Raw genomic sequence first — 27,774 nt, forward strand, 5'->3', positions numbered from 1 at the left:
ATTATGTTATTATAGTTAGGGTCTCGCCATATAGGTTATAACACTAGGGCAGGTATTGCCAAATGGTCAAAAGACTGAGTGCTCCTTGGTTGATGGCACTGATGGGGCATAACATACTTCTAGGAATAACGTATTACAATTATGATTGGTGTGTATCTACATCCCTGAGGGAGGACAGTGTGTGCAGTATGTCATAATAATTATGAGAATATGATGGGTTATCACCTGTATATCTCTATTTTTAGCTGGATAAGTCACTATGTACAGTATATACACTTTGCTTTTTAGACTTGTCCTATTTGGCTCTCTGTAGGACCATTCGCGTATGCGCAGTTGTGCTTCATGGATGCTGCAGAGTTTGCCGATGTTTGTGCATAGTGGAGGGAGTAGGCGATAAATGGTGAGTCACATTGTTTGTTTTTCAAGTGGTCTGAGGACAGGGGACACCCCAAAAACGTTAACCGTTTAAATAAATTCATTACTGAAAACGGTTAGTGCCTTCCGTTCTTCTATGTTACATTATTTTTGAAGGTCACACCGGGAGTTGATGAAGGTGTGGATCCTGATTATTTATTTATTTATTTATTTATTTATTTATTTATTTATATATATATATATATATATATATATTGGTAGGAAGAGTGGTATTAAGGCGCACTGTTCATAAAATTAGTAACCAATATATTATTAATAGTGGTGACAGAGTAGTAAGTGTAGTGTCAAATTGATAATATTTTAATAATGATTATTCTATATAGTATATCTAGTGCAAGTATTTATACCAGCGACGTTTGAATGAGTTATATCAAAACATATATTTGCAAATGATATGTATTTGAGTAGAATGGTGTACCAATCAGGTGAATAAGATATCCTGAAAAGAAAAAATGATTTTCCTTTTTTTTATAGTTAAAAGTACTAGTAGTTAACTTAGTTATGACATCAATAAAATACACAAAATTCACAGGTGTTTATAGTCCCAAAGTCCAAGTGGATTATGTAGAATAAGTGATAGTATTCAGTCTAATCCTTATGCTGTGAATAAATGCCCACTTACTAGATGTAACCTCAATCCTATGAGGTAAGTGGGAAGCGTCTTCAGTAAAACAGTTGTCCCTCAGCAATCTGGAAACGCTGCTTCTCTGCCTCCTTGGTGTTGTTAGAAACAATGCTTTCCTGCTTCCTTAGTATGGTAGAGATTTCTTTCTCCCTCCTCCTAGTATGCTTGATTTTTCACTCAGCTCCCAGTAATCCGTGATGAGGAATACATAGATAAGGGAACAAAAATATGGAAAGGATAGTGCAACACTGTTGTACAAGTTTAAAACATATATTTATTTCATATGTAAAAAATGCTCACATTCTTCTACCTCAATCCAATATGAGGTATCAGTTAGGCGTAGTAATGCATTATAACAAGTACAAAGTTCCAAGGTGAATAGTCAGAAATGCAGGAAATGCAGGAAAACGGCATACAAGCAGAACCACTATTATTCATACAAAAGGAAATGCAGGAAAACGGCATACAATACAGTTCATAATATTTTTGTTCAAATCTCTCCTAAGGAGAGATTTGAACAAAAATATTATGAACTGTATTTTATAAACTGCTTGTATGCCGTTTTCCTGCATTTCCTGCATTTCTGACTATTCACCTTGGAACTTTGTACTTGTTATAATGCATTACTACACTTAACTGATACCTCATATTGGATTGAGGTGGAAGAATGTGAGCATTTTTTTACATATGAAATAAATATATGTTTTAAACTTGTACAACAGTTTTGCACTATCCTTTCCATATTTTTGTTCCCTTATCTATGTATTCCTCATCACGGATTACTGGGAGCTGAGTGAAAAATCAAGCATACTAGGAGGAGGGAGAAAGAAATCTCTACCATACTAAGGAAGCAGGAAAGCATTGTTTCTAACAACACCAAGGAGGCAGAGAAGCAGCGTTTCCAGATTGCTGAGGGACAACTGTTTTACTGAAGACGCTTCCCACTTACCTCATAGGATTGAGGTTACATCTAGTAAGTAAGCATTTATTCACAGCATAAGGATTAGACTGAATACTATCACTTATTCTACATAATCCACTTGGACTTTGGGACTATAAACACCTGTGAATTTTGTGTATTTAATTGATGTCATAACTAAATTAACTACTAGTACTTTTAACTATAAAAAAAAGGAAAATCATTTTTTCTTTTCAGGATATCTTATTCACCTGATTGGTACACCATTCTACTCACATACATATCATTTGCAAATATATGTTTTGATATAACTCATTCATACGTCGCTGGTATAAATACTTGCACTAGATATACTATATAGAATAATCATTATTAAAATATTATCAATTTGACACTACACTTACTACTCTGTCACCACTATTAATAATATATTGGTTACTAATTTTATGAACAGTGCGCCTTAATACCACTCTTCCTACCAATAGTTTTCTCTATAATTTGAAATAGGACAGTGCAGGGTGGGGACCCTGCAATTGCCCATATTTCAGGTATAAGGGCAGCCAGTTCATTCATCCACATTAAAAATTTATATTCTTCTCGGGGGGGACACCTAGCGCTGAATCATCCCTATCTCTTCTAACACAACATATATATATATATATATATAAACATACAAACAGTATAATATAAGGGTTTTCAAAGTCTTACACAGTGGACCTCGCTTTGGTGAAATGGTTTTAAAATTAGTCTATAAGTTTTAACAAAAGAGCCGATGCCATTAAAGGCCAACAAATTATTAGCTACCCATAACGTTTTCTATTACACAAGTGTCTTAAAAGAAGCAGTGCGAACGCCTGATGCGCGTTTTGCCAACTGCTTTGTCAAGGCCTTTGACAAAGCAGTTGGCGAAACGCATGTCAGGCGTTCGCACTGGCGTTAGCTGGGTAGCTAATAATTTGTTGGCCTTTAATGGCATCCGCTCTTTTGTTAAAACTTATAGACTAATTTTAAAACCGGGGGTACTTAGCCTACAATAGTAGTGAATAATAGTGGTTTCGCTAAAATTGTGGCTATATTTTGTGCTCCATGCACTGTTATATGTTATCAGTGCTAGTGAATATGGTTATGTTCAAAACTACATTATTTGGGTAAAAACCTGCTCTGTACCCGGTATTATCTATATTTAACAATAAACTATATAAATCCGGGGGTACTTATACTATCATAGCAGTGAATAATAGTGGTTCTGCTATAATAGTGACTTTTGTTGCTAAATGCACTGTTATATGTTATCAGTGCTAGATGATATGTTTATATTCGAAACCACATTATTTGGATAAAAACCTGCTTTGTACCCGGGATAATCCATATTTAACCATAGACCATATAAGTCTTAATTTAAAAGAAACTTTTGGAAAAAAACATTTTTTCCACTTTTTCTCTCAAAAGAAGTCAGTTTAGATTCTGTAAATATAGGGTGGTCCTTTTCTGGTGGGACTGACCCTCTTTTTAATCAGACTTATTTAACCTGTGACATATTTTGTCATATTTGTAGGGATAAATTGTAGCTTATTTATATGAAATATATAGTGGTGTTATCTCACTCAGGTCCTAAAGTGAAATTACCCTAACAATAAGACGTTATAAATGTATTGCGATACATGGTGTTTTCACGCAAATCACTAACACTATTCACATGATTGGATAAGGGCAAGAAACACTATCTATTAAATGGTCATCATCATACTTTATTAGCTACAATTACACCCTATTTTAAATATTATCTCCCCTTCTTTTATTTTAATGGTCTAATCAATAAAGGTTATATTTTAATTATTATTACCCTTTGTGCTAGCCTATGATATGTTAATTTAGGCTCTCAATCCAAGTGTGCCATATGATAACTCTGTTTTTCTATTTATTATTATTCACATATATACCGGTATCCAGGCACTGCCCTCCAGAGATACACAGGCTTACCCTTTAGGGAATTCCTTTGAGAGCCTAAACCTGTTCCCACTACTAATTCCCCTTCATAAAGGGAATTATTTCCTCTAAATATATGCAACATTCTCAGTCACTCACCCAGGAATCACGCTCACTGGCAGTCTAGTCACACAGTTATGTGTCAATAAAACTTGCATCTCTCAGTTGCTCATTAGTAGCCCACAGAGGGAAGTTACATTCAGATTGCTGCTGCCACTTGATGGTTCCTGCATCTCTGTCCTGCTCACCCTGGCTACTTGATCTCTGTAGCTACCAATCACTGAGATACCTGAGACTGCTGATGCTTGCAGACTCCAGTCGGTCCCATTCAGTTATCGCTGAAGCACCTTCAGCCATAGTGAGCGGAGATGCTCTGTCCAGTAAAGAAAGACTCCCACCGGGGTATGAAACACTCACATGGTAACAGTGAGGTAGGTCAGTGCTTGATGAGAATTTCCTGAGGCTCCACTAGCCCTAGACTTCCTAATGACGCCCTATTATCTTATCCGCCACAGCGCCTAAGTAGTGCGCTACTATGTCTCCAGGTTTGCTGCTCTGGGGGAATTAAAAACAAAACAAAAAATGTTTCAATTAAAACAATAAGAAAAAGCTAATTACTGCTCCCACTCCCGCTCCTCCACTAAACTGCTCTAGTGCCCCTCTGGGGAGGCGCACCCCACAATTTGAAAACCAAAGGTATAATATATGATTTAGTTCATTGTCTTATTCTTGCATTGTAGGAGACTACGGTTGTATTGTCAGGTTAGTTTCACTTTTCACGTTTTATTATACCTAATTTATGTTATGTTATTAATTTATAATATTGTATTCGTAATGTTTACCTCTTGTTTTGTATTCTTTGGATTAAGGTCTTGACCCTTGCTAGTAATGAAAGAATTCCACTGACTCCAACCATGCGTCTTGTTTTTGAGATTCATCATTTAAAAACTGCAACCCCTGCTACTGTTTCTAGAGCTGGAATTCTCTATGTTAATCCACAGGATCTTGGCTGGAACCCGTAAGTTATTTTAATAAAATATTCAGTAAATATATATGGTTGAGGATATCCTTTAGATCGGGCATATTTCAAGAAAGAGTTCTAACTACCAATTAAAGGGACAATCTAATCTGCAAATGTGTTAAAAAAGCAAACTCTAGGTTAGGATGATGAGGATACAGCTGGTGAGCAAATGTAAGCATGCAAACAAACATAAGGGGAAATGTATCAATGTTTTGTATATGTATGGCAAAGAAATGGTATTTTAATTTGCCTCAACCTGCAAGTATGAAATTGTGAAGGAACAAGAGGTTCCTCATAGGGTAATAACATTAGGATAAGAGCATAAGAAGGAAGGCTACAATACACTCATGGAGCAGGCTAGAGAGTTAAAGGTTTCCAGTTAAACTCATCCCCATCAATGTAGGAACCGGATAAACAGTAAGACGCCTTCCTCCATCTCAGCGTCTGCCTCAAACCTGGCATGTGACATCACCAAATATTGCAACAGATGGTCTTAGGGCTGGAAGCAGAGAGCTCAAAAGAACAACTAACAACCCACTTTTAGTAATAGCCACAAAACGCCAACAGGTGCATCCAACTAAGCCAGGATGCAAGTGGGATATATCAAATGATAAAAATGTGTTATAAAAACATAGCAGCAATGCGTTTCTTAGCTTTCACGCTGAGAAATAGTGGGTTGTTGGTTTGTTCAATATGAAAATGAACAAATATTTATCAAAAAGCAGTGAATTCTTCTGCAGTAAAGGCCAAATAGAGCGAAACATGTCATTATGTGACCACAAAAAGAAAATGTTACTATTGTTTTGTGAACAAAAGATGGCACAAATATAACTAAGCATCTCCATATAATATATGTGGCATTCATGAGGCTGTTAAAGTGATCTTATTTGTTGTATAATTTATGGTCTTTTTTGGAGCAATTACTTTGGAGCAATTAAATATGAGATCTAATCAGTGCATTTTTTGTTTTGTGCGTATTGTGTGAACTTAAAGGGCCATGAAACCCAATATATTTCTTACGTGATTCAAATAAAGCATACAATTTAAACAACTTTCCAATATACTTCTATCATACATTTTGCTTCATTCTCTTGGTATCCTTTATAGAAGGAGAAACAATGCACTACTGGGTGCTAATTAAACACATTGGTAAGGCAATGCTAACAGCCATATATGTGCAGCCACAAATCAGCAGCTAGCTCCCAGCTCCTGAGCCTACCTAGGTATGCTTTTTAACAAAAGATACCAAAAGAATAAAGCAGATTAGACGCAAATTGTAAAATTGTTTAAACTTATATATTCTATCTGAATCATGAAGGAAAAATTATGGGTTTCATATCCCTTTAACTTTGATACTATCCAATCCCTGGCCATATCCTAATCTGGGAGGTGCAACTTTGGCTAAATAATTAACACTTTTGAGGTTAAAGAGAAGTTAAAGAGACAATGTACTGTACCCCCCCCCCCCCCCATGTGTTCCCAGTGGCTTGTTATACATGTCATGAGATGCAGGACATATGCAGGACACAGCAATGATGGTACAACTCTATTTTATTGCAGAGCATAACAATACACATCTAGTCAGGTTGATTGTACTAAACTAACTGCGACACAGACACCGGACCTAAGCACCGCCCACAAACTAGTGACATCACATCCTGCTCTCATCACATCTTCCCCTTTTTCAAAGGCAAAGCATACATTTGCATATAATAAATAACAAGGTACACCAACAGGGTATACAACAACATTTTTGTTTTTGAACATTATAAAAACAGATAGATTAGAAAACATGAACAAATAAATTACATCCTGACTTGGACATCGGGGTAGACTACCCTAGTCCACAGTGACCATGGGATTATTCTGCCCATACTTCCGGTCACTTTTCTAGCTAAAGTCAGTCCCTGTATCGGGCCGGAAGTTTCACCATTCTTCCGCTTGATGTAACTTTGCATGAACTGTCCTCTGATACAGAAGATGGTGAACAAGAGTCTGCTGGAGGCAAAGATATATCCCCGCTTTGATCTTGCTGAGGGGAAGGCACCTCTCTTAGAACAGGGGATCCCACCGGCGGTGGTACTGAGGTATCCGGTTCCAGACTCTCAGGTACAGGCTGAAGATGTCTTCGGTTACAGCGTGTAACCGTCCCTCCCTCTGTAAGGACTGTGTAAGACCTTGGTTCTGGAGAGCGGCCCACTACCGTAGCAGGCGTCTTCCATTTCTTCTCATCATCCAGGCGGCTTGAAGACACCAACTGAGGGTAAAGTGGTGCAAATCTGGCGTCCTAGCATCAGCTGTGCCGGGCTAAACCCGGTGGCTTGAATGGGCGTCGCCCTGTATGACAAGAGGGCTAGGTACGGCTCAGATTGCTTTAGAATGAATTTTGTTGTTTGAACTGCCCTTTCAGCCATTCCGTTGGCCTGCGGATAATGTGGACTTGACGTGGAATGTACAGAATCATATTCCCTGCTGAAAGCACTGAACTCTGTAGAAGCGAACTGCATACCATTATCACTCACCAGCTCCATTGGAATGCCCCAGCGGGCGAACAAGCTCTTCAGGCGAATGATAACGGCCTGACTTGTGATATCATTCAGGGGTGCAATTTCCAAATACCTGGAATAGTAGTCGATCACAACAAGAAACTTTTTCCCGTGCAGTTCACACAAATCAGCAGCTATTTTCTGCCACGGCCCCGCAGGCAGCGGAGTAGAAATCAATGGCTCCCTTCTCTGAGTAGGCCGGCATTCCCTGCAAAAGGCACATTTAGAAACGTGATTTGCAATGTCGGAGCTGATCCCAGGCCACCACACGGCTGTAGCTGCCCTTTCTCTGCACTTTGTAATGCCTAAGTGGCCATCATGAATCCTGTTTAACATCTCCTTCCTCATACTGACAGGAATTACAATGCGGTCTTGGAACAGCACCAACCCCTCCAGCTCCGTGAACTGCGACCTCTCTGGCTGGTAAGCATTTAAAGACATCCAGGCTGCCCGGCTCTCGGGCCAGCCTTCTTTTATGTACCTTATAACTTCTTGCAGATCTGTGTCCAAATATGTCTCTTTCTTTATCTCTTCCAGTTTCCTTGAAGAAATGGACTTAGAGGCCAGAACTGAATCAACATACACTTTCACATCCGATTCCGTGGAGGATTCTTCAGCAGCAGCCAGCGGGAGCCTGGATAGTGTATCTGCCACAACCAGTTGTTTCCCCGGCACATGCACTGCCTGAACATTGAACCTGAGCAGTCTCATTAAAAGTCTCTGGCATCTCAAAGGTGTTTTGTCAATGTCATAAGAATTGATTAGAGGGACTAGCGGTTTGTGGTCAGTTTCCAGACTAAATTTTTCCAAACCCACTAGATAACGCTGAAAGCGCTCACAGGCCCAAACTGCAGCCAGGCACTCTTTCTCAATTTGGGCGTATTTTGACTCCGCAGCCGTCAGTGTGTGGGAACAGTAGGCAATAGGCTGTAGTTTGTTGTCATTCAGCTGCAGGAGTGCAGCCCCCAACCCATAACTGCTTGCATCGGCACTAACCACAGTCTTTTTTGAAGGGTCGTAGAACCCCAGCACTGGGGCAGACCCCAGCAGGGACTTGGCATGCAGAAAAGCTTTTTCTTGTGAAGGTCCCCAGACCCAGGCAACCTCTTTCTTAAGCAACTCTGTGACAGGGTGTAAGACTGTTGATAAATCTGGAAGAAACTTGCCCACGTAGTTTACAAGGCCCACTATCTGTCTCAGCTCATGTACATCCAAAGGGCTTTTCATCTGTTCAATAGCACAAATTTTCTCGGGGTCTGGCTTGATGCCATCCCCGTTGATGATATGCCCAAAGTAGCATAATTCAGTTTTCCTAAAATGACATTTTTCTTTATTCAGCTTCAGCCCAGAGTCTTTGATAGCCTGTAGCACACAACTTAAACGCTGATCATGCTCCTCCACTGTAGACCCATACACTAGAATGTCGTCCATGACGACCGCTGTGCCCATGTGGTCACTCAGGAGAGAACTCATTTCCCATTGAAAGATTTCAGGAGCGGAGGATATCCCAAAGGAGAGTCTGCAGAAGCAGAACCGACCTACCGGTGTGATAAAGGTAGTCAGTTTGCGGCACTTTCGATCCAGGGGGATCTGCCAAAAGCCGCTAGAAGCGTCTAATATGGAAAAGAACTTCGCCCCAGCCAACTTTGGAGCTATATCTTCTAATGTCGGCAGCACAAATCTCTCTCTCTTTACTGCTTCATTCAACCTTTTCAGGTCCACACAGATGCGCACCTTTCCGTTTTTCTTTGCAACTGGAACAATGGGGGCACACCAATCAGTCGCTTCAACAACCTCTTCAATAACCCCCATAGACTTCATGCGCATAAGCTCTTTCTCCACTTGAGGCATGAGCGGGAACGGGATTCTACGAGGGGTAGAAATACTGTATGGGACTGCTTCACTTTTAAGTGCTATACGGACAGGTTTGCAGTTCAGTAGGCCCAACTCGCCAAACATGTCTTCGGAAATCTCATTCACTCTGGCCACGAGGCCCAAGTCACAGGCTGCTTTTCTGCTCAATAAACTGTTAACACACTGACCTCGGATCACATGCACCCACATGGCAAACTTCCTTTGCTTGTACTCACAGCTGGCAAGAAATTTCCAAACACAATCAATGCGGCCACCAGGACTATGGACATTTGTAGTAACCTTCGCCAGCTGGGGCTGTCGAGGCAGTTTCATAAATTCAGCAAAAGACATTACAGTGATATCTGCTCCTTTGTCAATCTTAAAATCAACTTTGGCTCCCATTACAGTAAAAGTAACTTTCCAATCTTCCTCTGAGCTTGTCCGTTCCACAACAGACCCCACAAAAGACACTTCCTGACCCTCCTGGTCACTGTAGCAAATTCAAAAAAGTGGAAAACAGCACACCTGAATCTTCTCTTGTGGGGCACGGAGCAACAGACTTGCCAAGTCCTCAGCACAATCACAAATTTCAAAAAACTCCAGCCACCATGATAGTTAAAAGACCTTTATTTTCTTATCCTGGGTCCAAACATACAACGTTTCAAGCCAATATGTACATGTACATGACTAAGAGCCATATTGGCTTGAAACGTTGTATGTTTGGACCCAGGATAAGAAAATAAAGGTCTTTTAACTATCATGGTGGCTGGAGTTTTTTGAAATTTGTGATCCTCCTGGTCACTGTCCACCTGCATCTCCTTAATGTATTCAGTTTTACACACCACTTCAAAATGGCCTATTCTGTTGCATTTTCTGCACCTTCTATCTCTGGCTGGGCTTATAGCACTCTGATCATGAGCCCGGTAGCATCGTGTGCATCGCCCATATTGCGCCCATCCACTTCTAGGCCTTTCCAGTACTTTAGATCTACCGCTCACACTGTGCCTTTCACTAGCAGTTTTCCTAGACTGTTGCACTTCATCCACAATACTCTCAGACCTCAGATCAGCACTTTGCTTTTTCACCAGTTCACTCTGGCGGGCCATCCTAATAGCCCCGTCTAACGTTAAATCAGGCTCTAACTGCAGCTTCAGGGAGACTTCAGCATCTGCAATTCCAATAACTATTCTGTCTCTGATTTGCTCTTCTTTAGCAACACCAAACTCACAGAATTCAGCTAATTCATACAGGCTGCGCACAAATGACTCCACAGATTCTCCCACACGCTGATTACGTTTGTGAAAACAAGCTCTCTCATGAATCACATTTCTTTTGGGCACAAAGTGGGCACTGAGTTTATCCATAACTATATCAAAGTTAAATTCTTCCCCTTCTTGGAAAATAAAAGCATTGAACACTGGCTCCACATCTTTCCCCATAGAGTATAAAAGAGAATTGACTTGTACTTCACCACTCTCCTTGTTCAGTTTGGAAGCAATCCTGAAGCGCTGAAACCGCTGACGCCATGTGGGCCAAGCTGCAGGCTGAGAAAAGTCAAAAGGCTCAGGTGGGGTAAACTTTGACATTGCAATCGATCAGGAACAGAAGCGCAGTCCAGAACTTCTGACACCATGTCATGAGATGCAGGACATATGCAGGACACAGCAATGATGGTACAACTCTATTTTATTGCAGAGCATAACAATACACATCTAGTCAGGTTGATTGTACTAAACTAACTGCGACACAGACACCGGACCTAAGCCCCGCCCACAAACTAGTGACATCACATCCTGCTCTCATCACAATACAATTTGCAAATGTACTGGAAATTTTAGTTTATCCTTAACATTAAGATAGCTTTCATTGAAATCATCACTGCTATTGCATGTTTAGTCCATTTGAATGGGTATGTTCTTAAGAACCAGTTGGGGTTTCTATGAGAAAAATATGATAAATAAAATGGAGCAATATCCCATGCATTTAATATTCTACAATGTGTATAACAAATCATTGGAAATACTTTAAGGCAAAACAAATAACTACATCTGATTCAGATTCCTAAACCAGAACAGATGGCTCGCAACCAAGTCTTAACATTCTTGATATATATCAATCTGCAAATTAAATACATTTTATAACAATTATACAATGTACACAACAAAATATAGAACCTACCAAAAGTCACTACAAAGACCCTTAAAGGGAACAGTGTTACATTTGATTAAAGGGACAGTCTAGGCCCAAATAAACTTTCATGATTCAGATAGAACATGTAATTTTAAACAATTTTCCAATTTACTTGTATCACCAATTTTGCTTTGTTACTTGTATTAACTTAGTTGAAAGCTTAATCTAGGAGGTTTATATGCTAATTTCTTAGACCTTGAAGGCCACCTCTTTTCACAATGCATTTGAACAGTTTTTCACCACTAGAGGGTGTTAGTTCACGTATTTCATATAGATCACACTGTGCTCGTGCACGTGAAGTTATCTGGGAGCAGACAGTGATTGGCTAAACTGCAAGTCTGTCAAAAGAACTGAAATAAAGGGGCAGTTTGCAGAGGCTTAGATACAAGATAATCACAGAGGTTAAAAGTATATTATTATAACTGTGTTGGTTATGCAAAACTGGGGAATGGGTAATAGGGATTATCTATTTTTTAAAACAATAAAAATCCTGGTGTAGACTGTCCCTTTAAGGTATAATTAGGCTTCTGCACCTTTTTTATATCATGCAGCAGGAACAGTAAAAAGGTTATTTTCAAATGAATATTGTTTCTCTGGTCACTTAGAAATGGCTGCCAAGCTCCGCTAACTGATGACATTACCATCTGGGCTGCATATGGCGTCCAATCACATAAGGCTCACTAGTTGGATTTAACAGGCTGTCACTGCTATTTAGTAGAGTGCCTAGATGCAGCCCAGATCGGGATGTCATCAGTGGGTGGAGCTTGGCAGCCATTTTAAAGTGGCCAGAAATAATATTTATTTTAAAATAACTTTGTTTTACTGTTTCTGCTGCATGATATAGAAAGGGTGCAGGTGGCTATTTACAGATTAATCTAAGGTAAGGCTTTAGGATGACTAAGGTGTAGACTGTCCCTTTAAAATTTTACATGAAATGTTTCAAATGTTATTTCTCCAACATAGGTGTGTCCGGTCCACGGCGTCATCCTTACTTGTGGGATATTCTCTTCCCCAACAGGAAATGGCAAAGAGCCCAGCAAAGCTGGTCACATGATCCCTCCTAGGCTCCGCCTACCCCAGTCATTCTCTTTGCCGTTGTACAGGCAACATCTCCACGGAGATGGCTTAGAGTTTTTTAGTGTTTAACTGTAGTTTTTATTATTCAATCAAGAGTTTGTTATTTTAAAATAGTGCTGGTATGTACTATTTACTCAGAAACAGAAAAGAGATGAAGATTTCTGTTTGTATGAGGAAAATGATTTTAGCACCGTAACTAAAATCCATGGCTGTTCCACACAGGACTGTTGAGAGCAATTAACTTCAGTTGGGGGAACAGTGTGCAGTCTCTTACTGCTTGAGGTATGACACATTCTAACAAGACGATGTAATGCTGGAAGCTGTCATTTTCCCTATGGGATCCGGTAAGCCATGTTTATTAAGATAGTAAATAAGGGCTTCACAAGGGCTTATTAAGACTGTAGACTTTTTCTGGGCTAAATCGATTCATTATTAACACATATTTAGCCTTGAGGAATCATTTATTCTGGGTATTTTGATATGATTATATCGGCAGGCACTGTTTTAGACACCTTATTCTTTAGGGGCTTTCCCTAATCATAGTCAGAGCCTCATTTTCGCGCCGGTATGGCGCACTTGTTTTTGAGGACAGCATGGCATGCAGCTGCATGTGTGTGGAGCTCTGATACATAGAAAAGTCTTTCTGAAGGCATCATTTGGTATCGTATTCCCCTTTGGGCTTGGTTGGGTCTCAGCAAAGCAGATTCCAGGGTCTGTAAAGGGGTTAAATATAAAAACGGCTCCGGTTCCGTTATTTTAAGGGTTAAAGCTTCCAAATTTGGTGTGCAATACTTTTAAGGCTTTAAGACACTGTGGTGAAATTTTGGTGAATTTTGAACAATTCCTTCATACTTTTTCGCAATTGCAATAATAAAGTGTGTTTAGTTTAAAATTTAAAGTGACAGTAACGGTTTTATTTTAAAACGTTTTTTGTGCTTTGTTATCAAGTTTATGCCTGTTTAACATGTCTGAACTACCAGATAGATTGTGTTCTGACTGTGGGGAAACCAAGGTTCCTTCTCATTTAACTATATGTATTTTATGTCATAAAAAAATTTAGTAAAAATGATGCCCAAGATGATTCCTCAAGTGAGGGGAGTAAGCATGGTACTGCATCATCCCCTCCTTCGTCTACACCAGTCTTGCCCATACAGGAGGCCCCTAGTACATCTAGTGCGCCAATACTCCTTACTATGCAACATTTAACGGCTGTAATGGATAATTCTATCAAAAACATTTTAGCCAATATGCCCACTTATCAGCGAAAGCGCGACTGCTCTGTTTTAGAAAATTCTGTAGAGCATGAGAACGCTGATGATATGGTTTCTGAAGGGCCCCTACACCAGTCTGAGGGGGCCAGGGAGGTTTTGTCTGAGGGAGAAATTTCAGATTCAGGAAACATTTCTCAACAAGCTGAACCTGATGTGATTACTTTTAAATTTAAGTTGGAACATCTCCGCGCTCTGCTTAAGGAGGTGTTATCCAATTTGGATGATTGTGATTATCTGGCCATTCCAGAACCACTATGTAAAATGGAAAAGTTCTTAGAGGCCCCGGGGCCCCCCGAAGCTTTTCCTATATCCAAGCGGGTGGCGTACATTGTTAGTAAAGAATGGGACAGGCCCGGTATACCTTTAGTACCTCCCCCATATTTATAAAATTGTTTTCCTATAGTCGACCCCAGAAAGGACTGATGGCAGACAGTCCCCAAGGTCGAGGGGGCGGTTTCTACTCTACACAAGCGCGCCACTATACCCATAGAAGATAGTTGTGCTTTCCAAGATCCTATGGATAAAAAATTAGAAGGTCTGCTAAAGATGTTTGTTCAGCAAGGTTCCCTTCTACAACCAATTGCATGCATTGTCCCTGTCACTGCAGCCGCGTGTTTCTAGTTTGATGAGCTAGGAAAGGCGATTATTAGTAATTCTTCTTCTTATGAGGAGATTATGGACAGAATTCGTGCTCTTAAATTGGCTAATTCTTTCACCCTAGACGCCACCTTGCAATTGGCTAGGTTAGCGGCGAAAAAATTCTGGGTTTGCTATTGTGGCGCAGAGCGCTTTGGTTAAAATCTTGGGCAGCGGATGCGTCTTCCAAGAACAAATTGCTTGACATTCCTTTCAAGGGGAAAACACTCTTTGGCCCTGACTTGAAAGAGATTATCTCTGATATCACTGGGGGCAAGGGCCACGCCCTTCCTCAGGATAGGTCTTTTCAAGACCAAAAATAAACCTAAGTTTCGTCCCTTTCGCAGAAACGGATCAGCCCCAAGGGCTACGTCCTCTAAGCAGGAAGGTAATACTTCTCAAGCCAATCCAGCCTGGAGACCTATGCCAGGCTGGAGCAAAGGAAAGCAGGCCAGGAAACCTGCCACTGCTACCAAGACAGCATGAAATGCGGGCCCCCGATCCGGGACCGGATCTGGTGGGGGGCAGACTCTCTCTCTTCACTCAGGCTTGGGAAAGAGATGTTCTGGATCCTTGGGCGCTAGAAATAGTCTCCCAAGGTTATTCTCTGGAGTTCAAGGGGCTTCCTCCAAGGGGGAGGTTCCACAGTTCTACTCCAATCTGTTCATAGTTCCCAAAAAAGAGGGAACGTTCAGACCAATCTTAGATCTCAAGATCTTGAACAAGTTTCTCAAGGTTCCATCGTTCAAGATGGAAACCATTCGAACACTTCTTCCTTCCATCCAGGAAGGTCAATTCATGACCAAGGTGGATTTCAAGGATGCGTATCTACATATTCCTATCCACAAGGAACATCATCGGTTCCTAAGGTTTGCATTCCTGGACAAGCATTTCCAGTTCGTGGCATTTTCTTTCGGATTAGCCACTGCTCCTAGGATTTTCTCATAGGTACTAGGGTCCCTTCTGGCGGTGCTAAGACCAAGGGGCATTGCTGTAGTACCTTACTTGGACGACATTCTGATTCGAGCGTCGTCCCTTCCTCAAGTAAAGGCTCACACGGACATTGTCCTGGCCTTTCTCAGATCTCACGGATGGAATGTGAACGTGGAAAAGAGTTCTCTATCTCCGTCAACGAGGGTTCCCTTCTTGGGAACTATAATAGACTCCTTAGAAATGAGGATTTTTCTGACAGAAGCCAGAAAAACAAAACTTCTAGACTCTTGTCGGATACTTCATTCCGTTCCTCTTCCTTCCATAGCGCAGTGCATGGAAGTGATAGGTTTGATGGTAGCGGCAATGGACATAGTTCCTTTTGTGCGCATTCATCTAAGACCATTACAACTGTTCATGCTCAGTCAGTGGAATGGGGACTATTCAGACTTGTCTCCGAAGATACAAGCAAATCAGAGGACCAGAGACTCATTCCGTTGGTGGCTGTCCCTGGACAACCTGTCACAAGGGATGACCTTCCGCAGACCAGAGTGGGTCATTGTCACGACCGACGCCAGTCTGATGGGCTGGGGCGCGGTCTGGGGATCCCTGAAAGCTCAGGGTCTTTGGTCTCGGGTAGAATCTCTTCTACCGATAAATATTCTGGAACTGAGAGCGATATTCAATGCTCTCAAAGCTTGGCCTCAGCTAGCGAGGGCCAAGTTCATACATCAACCATCAGGGGGGAACAAGGAGTTCCCTAGCGATGGAAGAAGTGACCAAAATCATTCTATGGGCGGAGTCTCACTCCTGCCACCTGTCTGCTATCCACATCCCAGGAGTGGAAAATTGGGAAGCGGATTTTCTGAGTCGTCAGACATTGCATCCGGGGGAGTGGGAACTCCATCCGGAAATCTTTGCCCAAGTCACTCAACCGTGGGGGCATTCCAGACATGGATCTGATGGCCTCTCGTCAGAACTTCAGAGTTCCTTACTACGGGTACAGATCCAGGGATCCCAAGGCGGCTCTAGTGGATGCACTAGTAGCACCTTGGACCTTCAAACTAGCTTATGTGTTCCCGCCGTTTCCTCTCATCCCCAGGCTGGTAGCCAGGATCAATCAGGAGAGGGCGTCGGTGATTTTGATAGCTCCTGCGTGGCCACGCAGGACTTGGTATGCAGATCTGGTGAATATGTCATCGGCTCCACCATGGAAGCTACCTTTGAGAGACCTTCTTGTTCTAGGTCCGTTCGACCCACTCCAGCTGACTGCTTGGAGATTGAACGCTTGATCTTATCAAAGCGAGGGTTCTCAGATTCTGTTATTAATACTCTTGTTCAGGCCTGAAAGCCTGTAACCAGAAAAATTACCACATAATTTGGTATATCTGTTGGTGTGAATCTGCAGGATTCCCTTGGGACAAGGTTAAGATTCCTAAGAGTCTATCCTTCCTTCGAGAAGGATTGGAAAAAGGATTATCTGCAAGTTCCTTGATGGGACAGATTTCTGCCTTGTCTGTGTTACTTCACAAAAAGCTGGCAGCTGTGCCAGATGTTCTAGCCTTTGTTCAGGCTCTGGTTAGAATCAAGCCTGTTTACAAAATTTTGACTCCTCCTTGGAGTCTCAACCTAGTTCTTTCAGTTCTTCAGGGGGTTCCGTTTGAACCCTTACATTCCGTTGATATTAAGTTATTATCTTGGAAAGTTTTGTTTTTGGTTGCAATTTCTTCTGCTAGAAGAGTTTCAGAATTATCTGCTCTGCAGTGTTCTTCTCCTTATCTGGTGCTCCATGCAGATAAGGTGGTTTTGCGTACTAAACCTGGTTTTCTTCCAAAAGTTGTTTCTAACAAACACATTAACCAGGAGATAGTTGTGCCTTCTTTGTGTCCTAATCCAGTTTCAAAGAAGGAACGTTTGTTGCACAACTTGGATGTAGTTCGTGCTCTCAAATTTTACTTAGCAGCTACTAAGGATTTCAGACAAAGTTTGTCTTTGTTTGTTGTTTATTCTGGTAAACGGAGAGGTCAAAAAGCAACTTCTACCTCTCTCTCCTTCTGGATTAAAAGCATTATCCGATTGGCTTATGAGACTGCCGGACGGCAGCCTCCTGAAAGAATCACAGCTCACTCCACTAGGGCTGTGGCTTCCACATGGGCCTTCAAGAACGAGGCTTCTGTTGATCAGATATGTAAGGCAGCGACTTGGTCTTCACTGCACACTTTTTCTAAATTTTACAAATTTGAAGCTATTTTTGGGAGAAAGGTTTTGCAAGCCGTGGTGCCTTCCATTTAGGTGACCTGATTTGCTCCCTCCCTTCATCCGTGTCCTAAAGCTTTGGTATTGGTTCCCACAAGTAAGGATGACGCCGTGGACCGGACACACCTATGTTGGAGAAAACAGAATTTATGTTTACCTGATAAATTACTTTCTCCAACGGTGTGTCCGGTCCACGGCCCGCCCTGGTTTTTTTAATCAGGTCTGATAATTTATTTTCTTTAACTACAGTCACCACGGTAACATATGGTTTCTCCTATGCAAATATTCCTCCTTAACGTCGGTCGAATGACTGGGGTAGGCGGAGCCTAGGAGGGATCATGTGACCAGCTTTGCTGGGCTCTTTGCCATTTCCTGTTGGGGAAGAGAATATCCCACAAGTAAGGATGACGCCGTGGACCGGACACACCGTTGGAGAAAGTAATTTATCAGGTAAACATAAATTCTGTTTTTAACTTTTTTAATAAAAAAATAAATAAAAAAAATTACAAAGAAAATTAACTGGAAGAAAACATCATTCAAAATTGGCAATATCACAGTCATGTGGTGACTAAAATAAAATCCAAAAAGTAAAAGGCCAAAATAACAAATGTGTTGCTCACTCATCAGTGCATTAAATTAGCAGACGCTTAAAGGGAGGGGCATTGCTCTTTAAATGTATTCCCTTACTGTGATGCACTGCACTGTACCTTTTGCTAACATGGCTATTGGCTAAGAGGTGGAAACATTACCTCATTGGAAAAAAGACTTTTGCCGTGTGTGACCGGAGCTGCTGTGAAGGTAAATTCCACACATTTTTTTTTAATAAACTTGTGAATGAAAATCAACTTTATTTTTAGTGCTGATAAATTCTAGCATTTTTAAAATACTGAGATTTACCATCACGTTAATTATAGAAACTTTTAGAATAGGCAGGTATATCATGGGCAAAATCAGCTATTTAACATGCCAAAGTAAAGGTAAATTTAAGACAATCCATCTGGTAAAATGGATCATTGGGAACAAGTTAAAGGGGAATAAAATTTATGCTACACTGTCACTTTAAATCCAATCATACAAAGTTACTAAAACAAAAACAGATTTTATTTACTGTGTGTACTAGTGCAGGAACAGATGTCACCATTGTTATGTAGTATAGCATACTTAATGCTCAGCTCTAACTTTGCAAGCTACAGACATGCATGGATTTTATAAGTCAATAAATGTATTCCTCATGTAGAGGGAACATTGAATCTTGGCCTGTATGTGATTCACGAGGACTAAAGTTGGATACCACTGGTATAATAAATGCAAAGTGATGAAAGAATACGCCAGACATCTGGATATAACAAATTTAGAATTTTTTAATTACATTTTAAGCAAAAAATAATATTATTAATAATCCAATCTGATTAATTCCTTTAGGTATGTTACCAGCTGGATAGAAACCCGAAGTAACCAAAATGAAAAGGCTAATCTCACTATTCTGTTTGACAAATATGTGCCACCATGCTTGGATCAGTTTAGACTCAACACTATTAAAACGGTCACTCCTATCTCTGAGAATAGCATGGTACAGGTGGGTAAAATGACATTTATGCACCAACTTTCTATACAAACTAATGTTTTAAACAGAGAAAGTACCAGCAGACTGGCAATAAACTGCATATATACAAAGCTGGACATTTTAAAGGGCTATAACAGTCAAAAAATGACATTCCCTAATCCGTAATAGCAGGCAATTGTAAGACCATCGACCCTAGACTTGCAAAGGGCCTAAACACACAATAGAAGTACTGCTCAGGACTTGTAAGAACACTACTGATCTCAAGGAGAAAATGCCGCTGATCCAATAAGCAGCACTAATCACACAACTCAGATGTGCAACTAATTCTACTGATTGGAGCAGCGGTATTTTCTGCTCTGGACCAGCAGTGCACTGTTAGTCCAGAGCGGGATTTCTACTTTGTGTTTAACCCCTTTGTGGGGAGTTAAATACACAGTAGTGTAGGGTCACTCAATAGTCTTAAAATTACATGCTCTAACGGATTAGAGCAGGTAATTCTTTGACTATTATGGCCCTTTAAACAAATCCTATTTCTCTTTCGGTTAAACGCACAAAGCAGACAAAAGTGGGAATTATTCAATATATGTAAACACACCAATATTCTATTACCAAAAGAATTCAGTAACTGAGAACTAGATTAATTGCTCCTTGCTTAAAGTTCGAATATCTTCAATTTGAACATTTGGTATAATCTATCTATATCTGTATCTATGGGGCATATTTATCAAGCTCCGTAAAAGACCGCTGCTCCATAACCTGGCCGCCTGCTCTGAGCAGGCGGACAGACATCGCCGGAAATCAACCCGATCGAGTACGATCAGGTTGATTGACACCCCTTGCTGGCGGCCCATTGGCGGCGAGTCTGCAGGGGGCGGCTTGCACCAGCAGCTCTTGTGAGCTGCTGGTGCAATGCTGAATACGGCGAGAGTATTGCTCGCCGTATTCAGCGAGGTCTGGCGGACCTGATCCGCACTGTCGGATCAGGTCCGCCAGACCTTGATAAATAGGGGCCTATATGTCTATCTGTTTCATGCATTAACAACTATATAGTATATAATATATAACATATATAATAAAATAACCCACAGGTCAATATAGTACACAATGTCTACATAGAAATAGCTGTAAAATATATGTTTGTTTATATATATATACATTAAATACATTAAAATATATGCATAAACCGCTTAAAATATAAATGATATAGAATAGGAGTTTCAAAGTAAGTTAAAGGATCAAATCCAACAGCAGTCTGCAGACTAAAAATTAAATACAAATTTGCCAGCAATAAAAAAAACCCCGAAATATATGACAGTTTCATCTGAACAATAAAAAAATCATAAAAAATAGATATAAAGTGGTATATGATTTTTGTAAAAAGGAATGTCCCATTAATATGTGATAAAGGAAAGTTGTAGTTATTCATAAAATCCACTCTCCAATCCACCAGGAGCCACAGCATATTAGTTTAGGTTCCACTGTTAGTATACGTTAAAAAAATGTATCTATCCTCTGTAGCATTCAGATATCCTGCATTCCAATATAAGGGTATGGAGTGAAATAATATAAAGGGTGTTCCAAATATATGTTGTGGAATGAATACTCAAAACCTGTATTGCTTGTATAGGACAAGTATGTGTGTCACTAGAACATGCTGTGTGTTCCGTAGTATCAGAAAACTGAATGTCTGTAAACCAGAAGTGTCCTTCCAGGCAGCCTGCTAGTAAGTGAAATACTGTCATATTTATATATATATATATATATATATATATATATATAAAGTAATTATTTGGTTTCAATATGGGTCCCAACAGCAGTCTGCTAATATACTTTCAATACACAGACTCAAAATGTGTTTGTCTTTCCAATTCTATAGCTCATCAAACTTTAAAAAATAGGGTGCACAACTAGTTTGCATAATTTCTTATCTGGAATGTAGTAGATTATTTGTATTCTCCAGATGTACACATACTACACACCACGTATTGCCAACACCAACATTTCCCAAAAGGATACAATTCAACCTAGATATGTGAAGTCCAACACTGAACAGCACTTATCAATTCCGGGGTGTTTTCACAAGTTTTAATTTAGCTAATATCAATCATTGTTCATTAAATATAGAACAGTAATGAATTATTTCTTATTTATCTTCTTTATAGAGCAATCATAGTCCCAAAATTTCAAGTTTATTAGGATTTTATATAAGAAAATAAAAAAGGGACAAAAAAATAAAAGGTTTTATAAAAACATATTAGTTGAACCTCCTACATTAGAAAATCTATATCATCATTCAGCCCATTGCAATTAAAGAAATCCTTATTTCTATATTTTCAAGTTCTAGGAATTCTATAACTTTATTATTTAATCAACCTTATTTATTTCAATAACTTTTATAGTAAAGCCCTTGAGATATTTATCATGGTGCAAATGCATTGTTACACCATAGTTAAACTTATTGTTGTATGTAACTGGAATCTTTCCTATATTCTTCAATATTCCAGACACCTTGTCTTCAATCGTTCCCCCCTACATATAACATCTTACATGGACATTTTATGATATAATGATAGAAGTCCCTTTATGTTTTTTTGTATTCATGTTTTCCTTTTTAGATATATTCAATATATCAGTTTCTTTTTTTGTTCTTATGAAAGTGATTACAACGAGAGCAGTTATTGCCCATATTTATAGTAGCCTTCTATAACATTTAGTCCTAGTCTCTCCTATCCTAGATTATTCTGCATATTCCTCTTGTTTTTGTATAGTGTGGTTTGATCTGTTTTAGTGACCATTATTTGGTCAATGTTTTTTACACTATATATATATATATTTTTATATATATATATATATATATATAGATAGATATATATATATATATTATATATAAATATATATATTATATATATATATTTATATAATATTTATAATGTATCCAAACAGCAGGCACTCACTGGACTTTATAATAAAATGTAAATATTTTTATTGCATCAATTAAAAAGGACAAACGTTTTGGCACTGCATTGTGCCATTTTCAATGTCAAAAATACAAGATAACACACAACCAGAGTGCAGCTCCACACCCCAGAAAGAATTCTTGTATTTTTGACATTGACAAAGGACACAATGCAGTGCCGAAACGTTTGTCCTTTTTAATCTGATGCAATAAAATTATTTACATTTTTATTATAAAGTCCAGTGAGTGCCTGCTGTTTGGATACATTTTGGAGAAATATTTGCAGTGCACTGTGGCTCTGATTAACAGTATGATTGTGCAATCCTTACATTGACTTTTATATATATATATATATTATATATATATATATATATATATATATATATATATATATATATATATATATATATATATATATATATATGGAAAAATGTGGGCTAAATTGTTGGGGTTGGTGAGTTCTGTGACATTAGCTGTCAGAGTTTTCTAGGGCAGCAAAAAAAGCAAATACAGGGAGTATTAAAATAATCACATTTTGTTGCTTTGCAGCCTGAAATAAAGACAGGACACAGTTTCTGATTATCTTGTTGGAATAACTCAGTGCAACTTATAACATCCATGTGAAAGATACAACACCAACATGTCAGGCAAAAATAATTATCATCAACTGTGTTTTAATCTTTTAAATCATAATGACAACAGAAACTACCTAAATGACCCTGATCAAAAGTTTACATACCCCAGTTCTTAATACTGTGTATTCGCCCCCTTTAACATCAATGACAGCTTAAAGTCTTTGTGGTATTTGTGGATGAGGCTCCTTATCTTCTAAGATGGTAAAGCTGCCCATTCCTCCTGGTAAAAAGCCTCCAGTTCTTGTAAATTCTTTTGACGTCTGCATGAACTGCACGTTTGAGATCTCCCCAGAGTGGCTCAATGATATTGAGGGCAGGAGACTGAGGATGGCCAGAACTTTCACTTTATTCTGGCTGTAGCCAATGACAGGTCGACTTGGCCTTGTGTTTAGGACCATTATCATGTTGGAATGTCCAAGTGTGCAACTTCCGGGCTGATGAATGCAAATTTTCCTCCAGTATTTTTTGATAACATCCATCATCTTGCCATGAATTCTGACCAAATTTCCTGTGTCTTTGTAGCTCACACATTCCCAAAACATCAGCGATCCACTTCCGTGTTTCACAGTAGGAATGGTGTACCTTTCATCATACTCCTTGTTGATTCCTCTCCAAATGTAGCGTTTATGGTTGTGGCCACAAAGCTCAATTTTGGTCTCATCACTCCAAATGACTTTGTGCCAGAAGGTTTAAGTGTTGTATCTGTGCTATTTGGCATATTGTAAGCGGGATACTTTGTGGCATTTGCGTAGTAATGGCTTTCTTCTGGCTACTCGACCATGCAGCCCATCTTTCTTCAAGTGCCTCCGTATTGTGCATCTTGAAACAGCCACACCACATGTTTTCAAATTGTCCTGTATTTCACCTAAAGTTATTTGTGGGTTTTTTTCTTTGCATCCCGATCAATTTTCCTGGCAGGTTGTGGCTGGAAATTTTAGTTAGTCTACCTGACCATTGGTTTTGTTTCACAGAACCCCTCATTTTCCACTTCTTGATTAGAGTTTGAACATTGCTGATTGGCATTCTCAATTCCTTGGATATCTTTTTAACCCCTTTCCTGTTTTATACAGTTCAATTACCATTTCCCCAAGATCATTTGAACAATTCTTTTGCTTTCCCCATGACTCTGAATCCAGGAAACGCTCAGTGCAGCTACTGGATGAAAGCTGCAAGGGTCTGTCAGGATTCCAGAAACTCATTGACCTTTTATACACACACACTAATTACAAGCAAACAGATCACAGGTGAGGATGGTTTACCTTTAATAGCCATTCAACCCCCCTTTGTGTCAACTTGTGTGCATGTTATCAGGCCAAAATCACCACGATATGTAAACTTTTATTTATTTATACTTTGCACTTTTTTTCCACTTGTGACAAAGAACATATATGCTCCAAATGTCTCAGCTCCTGTGACCTATAATCCTGCTTCTATTTTTAATGTTTAAGCTACTAGAAGATGCTCTGCATTTGACGCTACACTGACAACATGCCACTTAAAATTAACCGGTGAGTACTAGATTCAATTTTACTTTACTTCTTCTTCTCTGGGCATTGTTGGTGAAATACATACCCAGGTAGGTTCAGTTAGTGGCAATGCTCTACTGGATGCTAGCTGCTGATAGGTGGACATACAAAAATGCCCCTCTTGTCATTGGCTCATCAGATGTGTTCAGCTAGCTCTCCAGTAGTTGCATTGCTTACTCTTGAGCTGACGTTAACTATGTATTAAACACTTTTGCAGGGCTAACACATTGCTATATGCAAAAAATATTGCAATAACAAACATGCTGTAGGATTTTCTTTATTTTTTTACTTTTATATCCCTTAAATTGGGGATTGCTTAAGAGTTTATAAATCACAACGACGAACACATATGTATACACATAAACAAATATTCACTACAATTAATTGCCAGTGTATGTCCATAAAATACAGTGCTAGCCTATGTCTGGTTAAAGGTAATCATGCTGGAATGTTATTTTTCTTTGCGCATGAGGATTATATGATGTCATTTGGCTGTAGATGTATAAAAGTTTCAGTACTATTTAGTTATATGACATATATAATAGTTTTCAGATGATTGGTTTATAAAGTAAAAGCCTCAGCATCTACATTTCATCTTCCCTAGACACTGTGTTCTCTTCTTGAGTGTCTTCTAACACCGGAAAATGCGCCACATGACTCATCGAGGGAGCTGTATGAGTTGTACTTCGCTTTTGCCTGCATCTGGGCCTTCGGAGGTGCCCTGCATAAGGACCAGGTTTGATTTATTTATTTTTTATTTAGAAAAATCACTAACTGCTTGTGATTTAAGTGTCAAAGGCCAGATATTGTGAACTGTATCATATTATAGTAAACAAAAAAAAGAATAAAGGGTACATTAATAAGGTTCTAACAACTCTGTACAGTAGCATGAGTCATACAGATGACATGAAAACTACAATATCTTTGTTTCTGTTCCGTACCCTCTAATTTTCCTTAGTTAACGTTCTATTACCCAACCCTTGTATAATTACTCAGTCCTTTGTATTTTTTTCAATGTGAAATGCTATCTTCATTTTGAGACCAAGAAACAGCAATGTCATGAAGCACAAAGGGAATCAAAAATAACTAATTCAAAAATCGTGATCTCAGTTAAGCTTTACAACACTGTCTGCAATTTTACATTATTTTTAAAAATGTTCACCTCCTTATTTCTAAAATATATATACATACATACATATGTGTATGTATGTATATGTATATATGTGTTTGTGTGTGTGTATGTATGTATGTATATATATATATATATATATATATATATAGTGACAGGGTGAGGGAAGGTGTGTACATTAGCAGGCGCTTAGAGAGAGCAATTTTCCCCTGCAACTAAAGAGTTAAATCTATTGGATCACAGCGGCTCCCTATTAAGTTAGCTCAGGCCTTCCTAAGCAGCTATCTAGGAATAGTATGTGTCTCAGGGTCAGGGAGCAGGCTGTTTTCCAGAGTGAAATAGAGGCTGGAGACCAGTTAGCATGGCTGACTACCTGTAAAGAGACACACCGGTGCGACAAACTTGTTTTGATTTGTTTTGTATTTTACTTAAACCATTTCTATGAAGTACTAAACTGGGTTCAGGTTAGCTGACCAGTTTATCATTAGTAAGGGAAATTATATGTATAGTTTGGATCCTGACAGGAGTAGGCTTTTTATTTGTGTGCTTTGTTTTGCTGACTGCTTTGAAGTTGCTCTATTTAGTTGAAATAATTTTTATTGCAGAACGTGTAGAAGAATATATCACATAACATACATTTCAAACAGATCCCTCTCCCCTCCCCTCCTACATTTAGAGATCTCCATCTCCATGTACACTTTCTTTGGATGTCCTTATTGTCTCTGCATATATAAGTATGTTTTTCAACAAGAAAGAGGAATGAGCAGCATAGATCTTTTTAGTCCAGACTTCCTCTTCCTTTCTCTGTAATTTTTAACTATTTTCTCATGATGGTAAACAAGCAAACAAAACAAAACAAAAAAAAAAAAAAAAAAAAAAAAAACCACAAAAAACAATTTTTGAACAATACAATAAAACCTGAACATCAACTTGCCTGTCTCATTGGTTTGCCGCTGCGGATCCGAGGGGGCCCCCCCCCAAGCCGTCCACTGATCAGTCCACACAGTCAGCGTCTCATACCTCCTTATGAACCTTGTTCCCTGTCTGTGATTGCTTTGTTTGGGTCTCATGTTTAGTATATATGGGTTTAGTATCCCTTCAGAATCCAGTATTCCCATATTTTCAGAAATTGATCGTGATTGGACTGTATGAAAGATGCCGACTCAGACATTTTGTATGTGTTTTTAATTTTTTCCATTACCTCCCCCCAAGCCGGTGTCCCTGTGTTTTCCAGTATCTGGCCACGCTTATTCTGGTAGCTGTGCATAGGAGTGCGTATAAATGTATTTATAGCCTTATTTAAATGGTTTGACCACCGTTCATTTAATAGTGCTTGAGACATGGTCAGGTTTATATTTTCAGACAATACCTCGCTTATCAGCTTAGACAATCTAATCCATAGCTGCTGTACTTGTGGGCAATCCCACCACATGTGTTTATAGGTTCCTGTCTCTACACAACCTCTGTAGCAATAGTTTTTGCCTTTTTGGGTGTAATATGCTGTGATTGTTGGGGTGAGGTACCACCGGAAAGATGGTTTTGATACAATTTCCTTTGAAGTCCTGCACTCATTAAGGCCTTTTCCCTGCAGTTTTGGAATATTGTCTCCCATTCCTCCCTTGACTGTATTATATTCGTGTCTCTTTCCCATTTCTCCATTAGAGATGTTTTAGAAGTGTTTTTAGTCGACTGTATCGTGTATATATGTGGGAAATAATTTTTTTGTGTCTTATACTGGAGCTAGAGTATCTTTCTAATGTGGTGTTAAATTCTGTCTACAATTTTGTGATATGAAATTTGTGATTGTTGATGCTATCTGTAGATACAAAAACCAATGTAGTTTTTTCTGGCTATATCTTTTCCTGTATCAGTGGAATGTGGCAATACTGCCGTTATGTAAGAAGTCGGCCACCCTGTAAAGCCCCTTATTTTCCCCCTTCCCAATCTGTCCGTGAAAGTCCTGTCCAATAAGTGTTTTGAGTGGTCTCGTTAGAGAATCTGTTGGGAATATCTGTAAGGTCGTCGATAGCGTATTCCACATCGTCCATCATCTCTACTGTCATCTCGAGGCTTGTATCCTTTTAGAGATTTGCCTGGCTGATCCCACAATATATCATCCGGATATTTATAGCCAGCCATCAGAGTCTCTATTCGCACCCACACCAGCTCATTTGGTCTTTTACCCATTAGAAGTGGTCTGCGCCAGTCTTGCTGCCTG

The 27,774-nt window shown here is 39.3% G+C and overlaps 1 protein-coding gene across 1 annotated transcript in view; it reads left to right on the forward strand.

Moving 5' to 3' along the window:
- DNAH11 (dynein axonemal heavy chain 11) overlaps positions 1–27,774 on the forward strand; it is an 851,888-nt gene that overhangs the window by 423,078 nt on the left and 401,036 nt on the right. Inside the window, 3 exon segments of the mRNA XM_053715724.1 lie at positions 4,835–4,983; positions 19,169–19,322; positions 25,032–25,163. Of these exon segments, the coding sequence (XP_053571699.1) occupies positions 4,835–4,983; positions 19,169–19,322; positions 25,032–25,163 (435 nt within the window).

The sequence above is a fragment of the Bombina bombina genome, chromosome 5, assembly GCF_027579735.1.
Source record: "Bombina bombina isolate aBomBom1 chromosome 5, aBomBom1.pri, whole genome shotgun sequence".
In the NCBI taxonomy this organism is placed as follows: domain Eukaryota; kingdom Metazoa; phylum Chordata; class Amphibia; order Anura; family Bombinatoridae; genus Bombina; species Bombina bombina.